A 17,197-nucleotide genomic window follows, 5' to 3' on the forward strand; every position below is an offset into this window, starting at 1 on the left:
CTTCTTTGTAATTATGTCAATATGTTGGACCCTGGATAGGTCCTCAAAGCTGTTGACAGCCAGGAATTTGAAACTGCTCATTCTGTCCACTTCTTGTCCCTCAATAAGGACTGGTAAGTGTCTCCTCGACTTTCCCTTCCTGAAGTCCGCAATCAATTCCTTGGTTTTACTGACATGGAGTGAAAGGTTGTTACTGCAACATGACGCAATCAGCTGATATATCGCACTCCTATATGCCTCCTTGTCATCATCTGAATTCTGCCAACAATAGTTTTGTCATCAGCAAGCTTATAGATGGTGTCTGAGCTATGCCTAGCCACTTATTTGTGGGTGTAGAAAGAATAGACCAGTGGGCAAAGCACCCCTCTTTGAGGTGTGCCTGTGTTGATTGTCAGTGAGAAGATTTTATTTCTGATCTGCTCAGACTGTGGTCTCTTGGTGAGAAAGTCAATGATCTAGTTGCAAAGGGAAGTACAGAAGCCCAGGTTTTGGAGCTTGTTGGTTAGAACTAAGGGTATGATTGTGTTGAACCCTTAGTCAGTTACAGCAGCCTGACGTACATAGTGCTATTGTTTAGGTCAGGGTTTCTCAACTGGGATTTTGCAGAGCCCTATGATTCTGTGAGAGACTGTAATTTTTAAAATAGCATTGTTTTTTGAACTTCACATGATGCGCAATGCTAAAGCTTGCAGTAGTGGACAGTGACTAAACAGCCCATTAGCAAACTTGTTAGAGAGCTCTCAGCTCAGTATAGCAATGCACAGTTGGACCATGTTTATTTGATTGAGTCCATTCTCAGTTTTTGATGTGAGATAGGGAAGGCTGTTGATAATTTGGTGAGTGCTGTATTTTCATTATAGAATATAGAATGATTATATAGAATGATGCAGAATGGCTGTTAATTGGAGCAAAGGAGCTTCAGCACCATGGATGGCATTGTTAACTCATTGTGGTTAAAGCACATTTCCATTCCCCTTTGGCTATTTCTTTGTTAGTCCATTGAATGGCATGAAATAATTTACATATTCCAATACATACCTTCCTGCAGATATTTCAGCTGAGAATAGTTAAAAAGCTGGGCTTGGATCGCCTTGGTGGACTTCCTGAATTTTTGCCTCATACCTCCCACATCCGAGAGGATCAATCCTGGAAAGTTCGGCCTGTCCCAAGGAGATTGCAGAACAGGCATGTAGACCTTGGGGATGTGTCTCCAGCCAATACTGAATGCTTCATCAGGGCCTTGTGCTCGACTGTACAGGGCATTCAGGTAAAATCTACTGTTAGGTGTGTTGTCTTATATAATGTGAAAACTAAACAATAAATTGACACACGTCAGATCTCTTAAGTTACAGAAGCCTGAACTTGGATGAATAGAGTTGAGTAAATTCACCTTTTCACTTAGAATAAACAATGTCCTTTGACATTTTTGCACTTCAAAAGAAAGAATAAACATTTGAAAATGGCTCTTCCACCAATTCTACTCTTCTCCCTTCAAAAACCTTACTCTTTTAAATTTAATTTTGCTCAAAATGAGAGTCATCATCGAGAATTTGCCCAGATGAAATATTTAGACGAGATGAAAAACTTTGTCCTGTCAAGATAGGCTAGCTAGTTTGAGCCTATGTTTCCTGGAGTTTGAAAGATTGAGGAGTGACCTTATTCAGACATGTAAGATCCCAAGGGACCCTGAGTGGGTAGATGTTTAAATATTTTCGCTAGTGGGAGAGACATAAACAAGGGCTTGTCACTGCAACATAAACAGCTGGTCATTTAAAACTGAACTAGTAGATACTTCTTTTCTCAAAGGAGAGTGAACCTCTGGAATTCTCTGCCCCCAAGGGTGGTAGAAGTCAGACCATTAGATATAGTTCAGATGGAGGAATATAAATACTTGGAAGATGCAGGAACTTGGGGTTAAAGGGAACTAATTCAGTAGAGGAGTTGAGGCCAGTTTAGATTAACCATGGTCATAATGAATGGTGACACAGGCCCCAGGAGCCTGCACTTATTTTCAAGTGCTGATGTTGGTATTACAGTAGAAAGCTTTATGTAAGCAGAGGGAGAACAAAAGGATCAATTGTAATATTCATGGGCTAAAATATAAAACATACAAACAATAGACATGGAAAATTGCAGCATACAGTGTCCCAGGCAAAAGTCTAGCAAACCAATTTCATTGTAGGCAAATTTCAGGTCTGCTTTGGAGTATAAATATCTATAATGGTAAAATATAAAAAATTTGGATGGCTAAAGGAACCTGTGGGTGGTGGGGAGGTTGTGGGGCAGGTGGATATTATATATTAAAGCCTTAACATATTAAGGCAAATTTTGATCAATGCTTATTGTGCTGGAGTAATTACTTACCAGTGTTGCAACAGAAATGGATTCTCTCAAATCTTTTGAAGCAATATTCTATTGACAGGCAGATGAAAGTAGCTGATTTGAATGTGTAATTTTGCAGACCCAGTTCTTCAATATTTTCCAATCAGGAAGCAAAGAATTCAAGTCCTAACACTCAGTGTCCAAATTAATTTGATCAAATTCTCTATTCAGGTTTGCAGTTTCACAGTACTTTAGCCAAGATAAAAATGAAAGTGGAAAATAATGGGGTCATTTCTATATTGAACTTTTATCTGATTGCAAGTCATCCAACAGCTTAGGAAAGCTTCAGAAATCACAATGCCATCTTTTTATATTTCAGTGCTTCTATCATAGATATTTTCCTTGTTTATTTTCCAAAAAGATTTAATTATATGTTTTTTCTCTTGCAGTGCCATATTCTTGCCAGTTGTGCTGGCTCTAATTTCCTGCACCCAACATCACCATTAATTTGATCAAATTCTTTATTCAGGTTTTGGAGTTTCAAAATACTTTATCCATCAGCTGACTCCTGACATTTACCCACCTTTATCAATGCCTCATTCTAAATCAATGCAGATGAGAGGAAACATTATCTTTGAAACTTAAGAAGCAGCAGCTTTCATTTATTGGTCTAGGTTTTTAGTAAAGTGAGGGTGCTTGCTGCTGACCTGTTAGAAAACTTTCAATGAAAAGCCGATGACCTCTGTGGTGAGGTTTGAATTGTCAGTTCTGGAGGGTCACTGGCATTCAGCAATAGTGATGTCAATAAGCAACGTAACAATCAATTACTCTGAGGGATTCTAGACATCAGACCCAACAGAAGAATGCACATTTTAAGTAATTAGCTAAGAGTAGAGCATTTCTCAGAGAGTAAGGAAGTAGTTGAAGTATCACAAAAAAACCTTCAGTAAAAAGGCATTTTTATTAAGTTCATTGTATTTTGAAATATTAACAATGATAATCTGGCATAATTGGGACTTTGATGGTGCCAGATGAGCAGATCTTCCAGACAGTTGGATGTTAAATTAATATTTTTAATGTTACATTCATTATCAAAGGTTCAAAGCTTCATTTATTATCAGAGTATACAACTCTGAAATTCTTTGGGTATCCATGAAACCAAGAAAGAAAAGAAAGGCACCACGATCCCCAAATCCCCCCTCCTGCAAAAAAAATTAACAAAAACTGAACAGGTACATTGACAACTAAATCCCCCTCCTCGCACAAAAACATCAAGCCCAAATCCCTCCTCCTGCACATAAAAAAACAAGAAATATCAGGCAAAAAGCGTAGAATATAAAAAAAACTATAAGACAGAAAAAAAAGTCTATAGTCCAAGTCCATATCCATTTCACAGTTAATCTGGTAAATTTAAAAAGAGTGCGAGAAACACTGGTAATTTTTAAGGAGATTGTGGAAAATGGCATGGTAAAGCGGAGGGAAGTGCAGAGTGAGTGGAAATGGAGTGTAGGAGCAGGGGCTTTGGTGACTGAAAGGAAGTACAGGAAACTGAGCCCGGATAAAGGGAACATAGGAAAAGTGACTGCAATAAATTGGAAGGGAGCTCAGCAAAAATTACCTGATGATCCAGATGATGAACCACTGGGATTCCTGAATCATCAGACAGCAAATTATCTGAGCTTTACTGTATCTGGATAAGTGTCAATGCATGCATTTACATTTAGATTTTTAGGTCATGAGAGGTTGTTAAGCAGTAAGTACAGCTCATATACAATTACAAACTCATCTCCATTTCAGTGATGCTTCATGGCTGTGAATAGGTTTCTAGATACAAAAAGCATCAAGGGATATGTGGAGAGAGCAGAAACTTGGTATTTAGATAGAAAATCAGCCAGGAATGATTGGTCCACAGCTCCTCCCATTTTTTAAAAATGTTTCCAGGCAATAATGTGCAACAATAGACTGGGAATAGTGCACAAAATAGTTCTTATCAGACCACGTGATTTTGAAGATTATGGTGCAGAAGGGTGTGAAGATCAAGGAGTTCACGTCAGCAGTTTCTGGACTTATGAAGTTAATGATGCATGTGTGTTCTCCAGAGGAGTTTGCAGTTTCACATCGTACAATCAAATGACAAAACTTGAGCTATTTTCTTCAAATGTTTACCACTGTCCTCATGGATACTGAAATCCTTTACAACACATATAGAGTCATACGTGCAACACTGTAACAGGCCATTTGGCCCACTGAGTCTGCGCTGACTACCGACCACCCCAGCTACACTGATCCTACAGAAATACAATTTCTTCTTCCCACATTCCCTTCAATTCCTCATGGATGGCACAAACCACCTGTGCTGTAGAGTGATCTACGGTGGCAAATTAACATACCTACCTGCATATCTTTGGTATACGTCCACCCATATACCAGAACATTCAAAGGAAACCCACACCCACAGTCAAGTGTACAATCTCCACATGGATATCATTAGAAGGCAGGATTGAGCCTAGGTTGGTGGAGCAGTGAGGCAGCAGCTCACTGATTGTACCGCACTGCACAAATTTATTTTGGTTAATTTTGGCTAAATCAGTATGGTTCAGAAAATACATTCTGTGTTACTGAGTGATATATTAGTTGGTGCCTATACTCACTAGCCTTTTGGAGAGTAGCAAAAGATAGCTGAAAGATGTGATCTACTATTTATTCCATGATCCTAAATGTTATCAAAGGAAAGTGTGGAGATTAAACAAACGTCTCTGATTCCTTCCCATATCCGGTTGTACACTTTAAAATAACTGATTAGACACAAAAACACAAAATGCTGGCAGAACTGAGCAGGCCAGACAGCATCTATGGGAGGAGGTAGTGACGACGTTTCGGGCCGAAACCGTCTGGCCTGCTGAGTTCTGCCAGCATTTTGTGTTTTTATTTATTTCCAGCATCTGCAGATTCACTCATGTTGATTAGACACAATTTTTGTATCAGCCCATCACCGCTGTGAGATCACGTATTTTGTCTCAGTATCTAGTGAAAGTATAGGATAAGTCCCCTTCCTCTGTTTCCTTCGGAAAAGGGAAACATCCGAGAAACTGTCTTGCCTAGGATAAATGAAAATTCAACATCTATGGGAAATGTTGAATTACTATCTTGATTGTCATGCTGGGATGAATCCAACAAATATCTGGGTCAGTCGGTAAGTATTTGTTACACCCAGTTCTTGTGTTAATACACAGGAAAGATGATGTATAAGAATGACATATGAAAATGAACCTCTGCAAATATAGATTTAAACAACTGATTTACTTAGTTGTGTTTTACAGACAGATTTTGATGATGGTCACTGTCCCACCTATTTTAATCAACTCCAAGGACTTTTCAATGTTTACAAGGCAGTTCATAACCAGTTTCCAGGTAAGAATTCAATCTCTGTTTAGTGTTAGTCAATCTACAGTTTTACTAAACAAATAACCTTTAGGACCAAGGATAGTCATTTTTCACTTTTTCTATTTGCCGTGGTTGTGTGACCCAGGTTTTTCAAGGCTCCTATTAAAATTACTCCAGGAGAATACATTTGGTTAGTTGGTAGAAGGAATAAAGCTGATGATAGGTCCTTTGTTATTATATGGCGCTGAAGATCTGGCTTATCAGCAATGTAGAACTAGAAACACCAGCTGCATTTACAAAATTCTTGGAGGATTGCTTAATGCTATAAAAGCCACAGGTCAGGAGCTGTGATGTGAACTTGGATCAGGTAGTTCCTTTTACACAACTGCAAACACGTTGGACTTTGGTGCCACAGAGTTCTATGATTCTATATCTATAAAGTGCTGAAGCACAGTTTGAACCGCACGTACGAGCATAAGAAACAGGAGCAGGAATAGGCCAATTAGTTCCTTTCCGTTTGATGAGATTATAGTTGATCCAAGCTTGGTCTAAACATGACTTACCTGTTCTCTCCCTAACACCTCTTGGCTCTCTTGTAGTTTAAATATCTGTCAGTCTCCACTTTCAATATATATTTAATTCCTCTGCTGCTATTGTTCTTTGGAGAAGAGAATTACAAAGACTCTCCACCCTCTGGCCTGCTCCTGTTTTCTCGTATTGTGCACATACATCCAATATTTGTGGAGCAATCCAGTCCACCATTGCATAGGACCATATTTGACGAAAGTGAAAAATTTGTTAAACAAAAAATTATTGAACCAATATGTGTAGGTTTATGACCGACAAGATCATTTCCCATTAGCCTAAAGTAATGCAATAATCATATAATACTTTACACTCTGCTTCTGAAATTCTATTTTATTGGAGCCAAAGGAATTGAATTTTGGAAACTGTGTACACGCTACGATATTGTACATTTAGTATCTGCAACCTAATATAAATTGTCTGCTGTGGAATTAATTTATTAATATATTGTAGAGTTTGTTAAGATCACTTGGGCAAAAATAATAAGGAGACATCTAAAATTCATAGCAGTTCGAAGCTATTAAAATTTCAGTCTGACTGATGCATTCAAAATATTAAGGGTGAATTTTATTTTATTGGGGTGGTTAACATGGAGGTAAATGAGCAAACTACTTTTCCTCCTATAGCATGAGACCCAGGATGTTATTCTTCTATCCCAACACTGATTCCCACCAGTGGGAATGCCAACTTCCCAGGAACTAGTCATCGAGAAAATAAGGAACACACCGGAGATTTGCATGGGTCTTTGAATGTTGGCATCCAGTGAGGTGGCAAAGGAGGAGGCCCGAAGTGTGTTCACCCCAGAGACCAGTAAAATAGAGGGAAAGTATTTGGAGTACGCTTCAGTATTTAGGGCTCAAGTGACCAAAATCATGCCTTTAACTGCAGAGACCAAGCCCTCAGGATTTAACTTTGTGACTAATGCTTTGCTCATCTGGAGTGGATGACAATATGAGGCAAGTTAAAACCTCCTCCACCAGAACTTTCAGATGGTGAGAATTACTAGTGAACTTCAACAATGTACTGGCTAATAGAGTTTTACCATATCACCATTCTTTCTTCCAATCATCTTTCACTGAGGGAAAACAAATCAGAGACAACATTTTTTGGCAAATACAATGGCAATAGCTAAATATTTACAATACTGTTGAATTATATATCTAGATATACCACCTATCTCAAAGGTTCCCATTCTAATGCTAAGACCAAGAGCTTGGAACATGGTTGAACACAATTTGATGGTATGTTGTTCTTCAGTCTACAAATTATTTTACTATTACAATAATCTATGTTGTAGATTTTAGCTATTCTAAAATTTCATATGAAATGAATATTGATTGCACTTATTAGGTTAATGGAAGGGAAGTCCCCGGGCCTCTGTTTGATTTTGGACTACTGATGTACCACTGTGGACGAATCTTATTTGAAAATGAATGTGGTCCTTTCTTTTATCTGTCAAAGGTATGCTGAAAGTTTCCTTTTGATTTATTTTATCATTGTTTTTACAATGAGTTGTTTTTCAGTTTCAGTCATCAAAGTCAGTCTGCAGCTGTCAGGCACCTGAGATGCTGTAACATGCTTTGCATTGCAGTTGATTCCAGGATAGGGTGAGCTTATAACTCCCGTCTCCTTTCCTCTCGAAGCTACTAAGCTGGTGTCCTTAGACAGTTGTCTGTCCAATTAGTAAACAATCTGGTTGTGTTCTGAAATCAGATGGGATCAGCTATTTCCAGATTGGCATTGATAGTATGTTTTCCATATAGTTCTGAAAGGGATTTCATTGCTTTTCCACATCAAAATAAGTAAGCTGTTTACCAAACAGTTCAACGTATTCCACTTATTCTTAGTTATTGACAAAGAGGCAGTTTTGAATTATTAGATATTGTTTGATACATGCTATTTAAGAGCAAATAAGAGAGCAGACATTTACGGTGTACTACTATCAAAGTGGCTGAGTAAAGATATTCTGTCCGGTGAGAGACTGAACCTGGGACCTTCCTAATCTGAATGTTCAATACTTCTGATCAATCAGGGGATTTTATATGTTTCTTTCAATTAATCACTAGAGGATATTTGCCATTGGTGAGTCAGTATTGAAGTTAACTGCTACAATTTACTTTGGTGGGTGACATCATAAATGCTGCAGATGAATCTGTTTAAGTAAAAAATCTTTTAGTGTTACATTTCAGCTTTTCTTGGATCATGTGGCATTTTCCAAATATATAGGAATGTTATAAAGAAGCAATTTATTGTTTCTTGGTGTTGGAGCGTGGCCAAGTGGTTATGGCGTTGGTCTAGTGACCTGAAGGTCACTGGTTTGAGCCGCAGCTAAGGAAGCGTGTTGTGTCCTTGAGCAAGGCACTAAACCACACATTGCTCTGCAACGACACCGGTGCCAAGCTGTTATCAGCCCTTGCCCTTCCCTTGGACAACATCGGTGGTGTGGAGAGGGGAGAGGGGCAACTGCCAGTCTCCCATACCACCCTGCCCAGGCCTGTGCCTTGGAAACTTTCCAAGGCACAAATCCATGGGCTCTCGAGACTAACAGATGCCTATTGTTTCTTGGGTGGATGGACATAAAAATCTGATTAACTGTGCATTGATAGACAGCAATAAAGGCTGTTGCTGAATATAATAGCAGCAGGAAAAATGGGATTCTTTAAAAACTGACATTATATTAAGTCTGCTATAGTATGGTTACAAAATGAGGGTTAATGTTACAATCTTGTGGTCAGCTTATGGGCTTGCGATTTGTCTGCACTTTTTGTAGGTTCAACTGCCCAACCTGCATTTCAATTGAACATATCATTTAACTTTTTAATGTTTAAACTTGCTTTATGATAAATATGTTGTTCAAATACATGCCCTGAAACATATTCCAAAGTTTACAGATTCAATTATTTATCAGCTATTCCATTAAATTGCAGGTTGAAAGTCATTTGGAGGCCAGATTATGGAATAGGATCTTTGTTTGGGCTCAAACGAAGGTATGGTTTTAAAGGAGAAGAAACTGTGAATTAAGAGACTGTGCATGGCAAAATTTAATAAAAATATATCCATATCCTTATTAAATTTTCAAATCATTTTAACTTACTGCCATCTACTGCTACTGTGTATTATTTTCCTTTTTTAATGTAGGTGTTTCAATAAGGTTCTGCAGAGAGTATTGTGTGTAGCTGTAACTGACTGCTTTTTATCATGTAGATGTTAAAGCTTCACTGCAATCCTGCTGTTTTTGTATCTTTACAATTTTTCATATTGAATAGTGTAAGATTTGTAGCTAACAATCTGAAACACTCTATGAATGAAACTCACCATTGATGAACAAAACCATCCATTCAAATATTGGCTGATAGGTGATTAGTCCTATGTGCAGGGTGTCATGCACTGTCACAGCCCATAAGACCATAAGATGTAGGAGCAGAAGTAGGCCATTTGGCCCATCGAGTCTGCTCTGCCACTTAATCATGGGCTGATCCACTTCATCCAGTCTACTCCCCTGCTTTCACTCCATACCCTTTGATGCCCAGGCTATTCAAGAACCTATCTATCTCTGCCTTAAATACACCCAATGACTTGGCCTCCACAGCTGCTCGTGGCAACAAATTTTACAGATTTTACCACCCTTTGACTAAAGCAATTTCTCCAAATACATGAGGGTACCTGATAATTGTGTCAACCAGAAGTAATAGTTGGAGCTTTGGACTTCTCTTACCCCTTCTGGCTGGTGTGCCTTTTGAATTCTGAAGTATTTGACTTGGAAGTTGGTGAACTTGCATGTTACTATCATACTCTGGTACCTTGGCCAGACCAGCTGATCTCACTGTCCCCGAATGGTAAACCATTTGCCAGGGTGCTTCCTTTTATTTGTTTCATTAGCTTAAGATGTGACCAACACTGGCAGCTCACCACCTGGAGGATTCCAATGTTAGTGGAAGTTTCTGGCTAAGTCTTATAAACTACCATTCAAAATGTATCTGGTATTTCAACACGTACACAGGAATCTCTATGCATACCCTGGCTTGTAACTCCAGAATCTCATTAGAGATTGGATAAGACTTTTTAATGCTGCTGTTTCATTATGGGTCACAAATTCTAGGAGGTGAAGCTTGGGGATAAAACCATATAGTTGTACAGCACAGAAACAGCCCTTTTATTCCAACTCAGCCATGCTGACAGTGATAGCTATCTACACTAATTTTTGTATTGTCAACAGACTTGCTAGCAATCTCAGGACCAATCTGTTGTGAAAGTCTATGTAAACAGTGTCTATAAAGCTATCTTCATCAAATTTTTTAGTTACTTCCTCAGAAAGTAACTTAATCAGATTTGTGAGATAGTATTCGTCTTGCACAAAGATATGTTGACATCTGCTATTCAGTCCCTACCTTTTCAAGTGAACTTTTTGTTGCTGTTTCTTAGAATTGATGTAAGGCTCATTAGTCTGTTGTTTCTTGGCTTTTTCCTCTTTCCCTTTTTGAAGTCACCAGTCTGCTGGTATGTCCCCTGTGGCTAATGAAGACACAACAAACTTGTGACAGCCCGAGCAATCTCCTTGCTAGCTTTGCATAGCATCCCGAGCTAGATCCTGTCAGGCCCTGGGGATTTATCCACCTTAATGTCTGCCAATATCTCTTGCACATCCTCCTTCCCAACACAGAATATTAATGTACCCCTCCTTTAACTTAAGACTCAAGGACCAACCTTATGTTTTTTCATGACTACCTTGAAAGTGACCATACTGAACTATGGTCACTTTTTTTAGTGTACCACCACAGACACATCTACCTCTTGCCCATGCTGGTTTTCTAAGATAAGGTGAGTACAGCCCATTTCCAGGTAAGACTTTCTCCATATTGTTTTATTAAACCTTCTTAAATGTACTTAATAGACTTCTCCCTCTGACTCCAAGGCAATCCATTTAATTTTGGGAGGGTTAAGCCCTATTATTTTTATACCCATATTTGATTTGACTAGCTACCTGTAATAGATCTTCAGAACACAGGCATGAAGTTCATTGAAGATTAGGGTAAGTCTGATGATCTATTTTCGCCCTAAATACAATAATATTAGTAACAACAAAAATATCAAAAATACATAATAAAAGACCAACAAATTCAAAATGATAAATGTTGAAAATGTCAAGTCAAGTCACTTTTTATTGTCATTTTGACCATAACTGCTGGTACAGTACACAGTAAAAACGAGGCAACGTTTTTCAGGACCATGGTGCTACATGAGATAGTACAAAAGCTACACTGAACTACATAAAAACAACACAGACAAAAAAACTACAGACCTACCCAGGTCTGCATAAAGTGCACAAAACAGTATAGGCATTCCAATAAATAATATGCAAAACAATAGGCACAGTAGAGGGCAGTAAGTTGGTGTCAGTCCAGGCTCTGGGTATTAAGGAGTCTGATGGCTTGGGGGAAGAAACTGTTACATAGTCTGGTCATAAGAGCCCAAATTCTTCGGTGCCTTTTCCCAGATGGCAGGAGGGAGAAGAGTGTCAAGAATAAACAGAAACAATCCAACACACTACATAATCCTAGAACAGTTTAACACAATATGATTACTTACATAGACATAATCAAGTGACAAAATTCATTCGTCAAAACCTTGCTTTAAAATACAAGCTGGTTAATTAAATCACACCTTCCTAGAAACACAAGTCCAATCCAGTTTTAGAGGCAGAATACCACAAATTATATTATCACCAATCAATTATTACAGATAAAACAATCCATAATAACTGCCTGGATACTTTGCAGTCTGAATAAACTGTGCAGAGCAGCAGAATTAACCTCCTTATATTACCTTTTTCAGTTGGGTTTACCAATTGGTTCCATCAAAGCCACAGTCTTAATAGAAAACATTTTAGCTGCATTTGAGATGGAAGAAATCCTTTATGAGCTGCGAGACCATTCTGCTGGACTGAACTGTGGCATCTGGGATTATTCAGCCTCATTTGTAAACAAAATGGGTAAGCAAGTATAACTCAACTCATTGAATTACATTACTGAGATTTAGTGTTGTGTTAATCAGTTACATACGATAGCTTTGAAGCTGCACAAATGCAAATTCTTTTTAAATTTTCTTTATCTTTAGTGGAATTCACAAATGCATTTGAAAGGGGCAGGGTTAACAAAAAGGACAGAATATTGGGAATATTATTAATAAAGCAAACTTAGCAACATTTCAAAGACTAAAATGGGCATTGTAATTATAAAATCACCATAATAAATCCAAAATGGAATTCAGCAGAAAATTCTGTACATGGGGCAGTTTGAAAATGGAACTTGAGCCGATTTTGGTGCAACTTTGGCAAAAGAAAATCTTTATGAGGGGTAAAGGGAAGGAGAGATATGAGAAAATGGGATGGGGAAGGTTGTAGGATTCTTATATAGAGCAGAAGTACCAGCATTGATTAGTCTGGTCCTGTTTCTTATCAAAGCTACACTCCTGTGACCCCTCTCGTCTATGGTTATATTTGTTTGTTGGAGTCCTCCTGGATTCTCCTTATAATTCACCTAATTTTTGCTAATTCAAAACATCTCCATTTAACAGAAGAGTTGAGTTAAGGCACCCACCTGAACTAGTTCTATCAACTAAATTGGTGGTATAGTTTTATCAGGTGTTTTTTTCATTGGACGTCTTATAAGAATTAGTTAATAAGAACATCTATTGTCATTCATACTGTAAGTATACAGTAACCTTAATTTTCCTGTATTTATTTTTCTACTTAACTATATGATTGACCCCTTCATGTATATAATAACCTCTAGAATTTAATGAGTAATTTAACAGAGGAAGCCATTTACACTACTCAGCATTTTCCAGCAGGCAGAAAGAAAGATATAAGCAAGGAGCACGGGGTGCTCCCTCAGTGCTACCCCGTGTTGGCATTGTGCTCCTGCTTCCTGCCCTGATATCAGCTGGGCACTCTCACAGTGCCAATCCAGTTAAAGCTGGAGAGCTCCTGCAGCATATCCCAAATTCTGACCAAAGTTCTTCCTCTTAAGTGCACTGATTTTGGCCCAGGTGGAGCATGTACTCATTCTGCGAGCTGGCTATTAGAAAGTGCTTGTTAATGAAGTGCTGGACAGCTATGCTTTTACTGTAGCTGGAGTCTACAATGCTGCAGCAAACAGCAAAGTTACCAGACATGTACATGTTATATGATTTGTTACACTCACATATGCACTGTTTTCTACTTTTGCATTTACCAAAAATGATCTTGCCAGATTTTAGAACTGGTACCATGTCTGGCCGACCGCTATGAAAGCTAAGGGTACATAGAAACATAGAAAACATAGAAAAACAGGCCCTCCAGCCCACAAAGCTGTGCCGAACATGTCCCTACCTTAGAGCTACCTAGGCTTTACCCATAGCCCTCTATTCTTCTAAGCTCCATGTACCCGTCCAGGAAATTCTTAAAAGACCCTGTCATTTTTGCCTCCACTACAGTTGCCGGCAGCCCATTCCACACACTCATCAGTCTCTGCATAAAAAAAACTTGCCTCTGACATCTCTTCTGTACCTACTTCCAAGCACCTTAAAACTGTGTCCTCTCATGTTAACCATTTCAGCCCTGGGGAAAAGCCTCTGACTATCCACATGATCAATGCATTTCATTATCTTGTATACCTCTATCAAGTCACCTCTCATCCTCTATCGCTCCAAGGAGAAAAGGCCGAGTTCACTCAACCTATTCTCATAAGGCATGCTCCCCAATCCAGGCAACATCCTTGTAAATCTCCTCTGCACCCTTTCTATGGTTTCCATATCCTTCCTATAGTGAGGCGACCAGAAATGAGCACAGTACTCCAAGTGGGGTCTGGCCAGGGTCCTATATAGCTGCAACATTACCTCTTGGCTCTTAAACTCAATCCCACGATTGATGAAGTTCAATGCACTGTACGCCTTCTTAACCACAGAGTCAACCTGCGTAGCAGCTTTGAGTGTCCTATGGACTATGGACTCCAAGATCCCTCTGATCCTCCACACTGCCAAGAGTCTTACCATTAATACTATATTCTGCCATCATACTTGACCTACCAAAATCTGGGTTGAACTCCATCTGCCACTTCTCAGCCCAGTTTTGCATCCTATCAATGTCCAGTTGTAACCTCTGACAGCCCTCCAGCATTGGTACCATTGTAGGTACAGCATTATATAATTCAAGCTGAGCTGCCTAATGAAAGATTAGCTTTAGTTGTCACATACACATTGAAACATACAGTGAAATGCATTGATTTGCATCAATGATCTGCATCTATTGAGGTGGGTTTCAGAGGTAGCCTGCAAGTATTGCCATGCTTCTAGCACCAACATAGCATGCCCAAAATCATAACCAGTATTGTATGTCTTTGAAATATGGGAGTAAATGGGAGCACTCAGACGAAACCCATGCATTCATGATGAGAATGTACAAACTCCTTACAGACAGCTGACTCTGTAAACTGTTGTGCTAACTGCTATGCTACCCTGTCACCGGTACTGCCTATGACTAGCTCCTAGCTTTGAGATGATGCCAAATGACTTGATCCAAACAATTTGAAACTTAAGTAAATAGATGCACATTGTTAGCTTATTTCACACACTTATTTTTCAGGACATCGGCGGGAATTCCTCTTACCAGATCGCAGTAAGTATGTGAATATGGAGAAAATGTTTTTGAAGAGCTACATGGATCTTCTAGTAAAGACCTGTCACAAGCGAGGTGCTTTGGCCACCGGAGGAATGGCAGCTCAGTTACTGCCTCGGGATAAGGAAAGCCCAGAATACCAGAGAATCTTGGCAAATGTTACTCGGTACGTGCAGCTGCATTTAAAATTAATAAACAGTAATGGGAGGCTCATTTTCAAAATGCAATATATTTTTAGAATGTCTTCCTTCAAAACCACTTTATTTTTGAAGTAACTCTCATTAAATTCCATTTTAAATTCAGATTTAGATTAATTTATTATTCACACATTGAAACATACAGTGAAATGTGTCATTTGTGCTAACAACCAGCACAGCACAACCCAGTGATGTGAAGGGGCCAGCCTGCAAGTAGATAAGATGAAAATTCGATACCTAACAGAAGTACTAAGCTGTGCAGACTGATAGGCAATGCACCTTGATATTTCCTATAAAATCATTCAGTTTCTTTTGGCCTTGCTCTATAGTCTGGGCTTCTTAACCCAGCTGTCTTCAGCTCTTCAAATGTAGACTCTGGCCAACTTGCTGGATGTCTGTGACCAGGACTTTGGGTAAATCTTGAAGCTATCTCCCTCTTTCTTTCCTGTAGCTCCTCTGCTCCATGGCAGAATGGTTGCTGACTGGCTGCTGGAGGGAACATGCCTTCAATAAATGATGTTGTTCTGTGATTGCTGCACTGCAACATCTATTTGAAACCCTTCCAGTTGTAGACCACCTCAATGTTATTTTTGTTGAATTTTGCAATCCTTGTGGTGGACCCGATGAAGTTATAGCAGATTAAGATAAAGATTAGCTTTATTTGTCACATGAACATCAAAATATTGAAACATAGAGTGAAATGCGTCATATGCATCAATGACCAACACAGTCCGAGGATTGTGCTGGGGATGGCCCAACACAGCATGCCTACACTAAACCTAACGCTAATCACACATCTCTTAGAATGTGGGAGGAAACAGGAGCATGCAAAGGAAACTCATGTCATGGGGAGAACATACAAACTCCTTGCAGACACTGGCAGGAATTGAACCTAATCAGTGATTGTTGGCACTGTAATACATTGTTAATTGCTACTCTAGTACATCACACACAATGAAATCCAATTTCTTAGTATTTGTGTCAGTCCCACATCTTTTCACCTTCTGCTGAATAGTCATATTGATAACTAAGTCTTCATTCATTATTCATTCTTTGTCAGCTTAAATATTTCTCCTGGTTATTCTATATGCCTTCTATTTTATGGATTTTTGTATTTAGTTCGTAAAGTTTATAAAGTCTACAAGTATACTCTTAATTAGATTGTGCATGTAGAATCTGACAGTGCTTTATTAATACTTTAGTTTGAAACTACTTGAAATCAATGCTGGAGTTGATGGATTCATGGTGTTTGATCTGGACCTGGTTGAACCAATGACAAAGGTATCCTGAAATGTATCTTTGATATGTTGCACAACCTTCATTGTGAATAACCAACCCATATGGGCATCACAGTGGTACAACGTTTTTAGAGCTCAGAGCATTCCGGAGTTCGGAGTTCAATTCCCCATGGACTGTGTGCATTTTCCCTGGGCCTCTGGTTTCCTCCCACAGTCCAATGTCATTGTGAGTAGGTTAATTGACCGTTGTAAATTGTCCCATGATTAGGTTAGGGTTAACTGGCATTGTGGGGTTGCCGGTGAGACGAGGCTCGAAGGGTTGGAAGGATCAACTCCCCATTCCTTCACTAAATAAATAAATAAACTTCATTCTTAGTTAGAGTTGTGGGATTACTACACAAAATTAAAATATTAATTTGGGTAAGCAATGAAACTTTAGGCTTTTGTGGGTTAAATTCCACCCCCGGATTGCAACAGACACTCCATTTCAGAATTCTACCAGCAGTAACTTACCAGCTTAAGAAGTCATTAAAGATCCTTTTAGTGAGGAAAGTGCTCTCAGTGGTTCAGACCAATGTGTTTTATTTTTGGACAGCTGTCCCTTTAAACGCCAGAAGGTGCATGTTTCTTTCCAAAGAGCAGGGAATTTCTGACTGATTTCTTGGTGAATATTTAACTCTACAAAATGTTTTCTGGTCAACATCTTGTTGGTGAAATGTTACTGTGTGTAAATTGACCATCTTATTTGTACATTATACTTTGAGACTATCCGTGAAATGCCACGGTACATCCTTGAGCCAAGTATTGCACAGTGCAGA

The 17,197-nt window shown here is 38.9% G+C and overlaps 1 protein-coding gene across 1 annotated transcript in view; it reads left to right on the plus strand.

Annotated features, from left to right (window-relative positions):
- Positions 1 to 17,197, plus strand: part of ugl (ureidoglycolate lyase) — a 62,670-nt gene that overhangs the window by 26,479 nt on the left and 18,994 nt on the right. The window contains exons 4-11 of the mRNA XM_059965185.1: positions 1,049 to 1,267; positions 5,643 to 5,733; positions 7,456 to 7,532; positions 7,642 to 7,752; positions 9,219 to 9,278; positions 12,124 to 12,280; positions 14,912 to 15,110; positions 16,344 to 16,422. Coding sequence (XP_059821168.1) covers positions 1,049 to 1,267; positions 5,643 to 5,733; positions 7,456 to 7,532; positions 7,642 to 7,752; positions 9,219 to 9,278; positions 12,124 to 12,280; positions 14,912 to 15,110; positions 16,344 to 16,422 — 993 coding nt within the window. The remainder of the gene's footprint in view (positions 1 to 1,048; positions 1,268 to 5,642; positions 5,734 to 7,455; positions 7,533 to 7,641; positions 7,753 to 9,218; positions 9,279 to 12,123; positions 12,281 to 14,911; positions 15,111 to 16,343; positions 16,423 to 17,197) is intronic.

Source organism: Hypanus sabinus, chromosome 3, assembly GCF_030144855.1.
Source record: "Hypanus sabinus isolate sHypSab1 chromosome 3, sHypSab1.hap1, whole genome shotgun sequence".
Taxonomy (NCBI): Eukaryota; Metazoa; Chordata; class Chondrichthyes; order Myliobatiformes; family Dasyatidae; genus Hypanus; species Hypanus sabinus.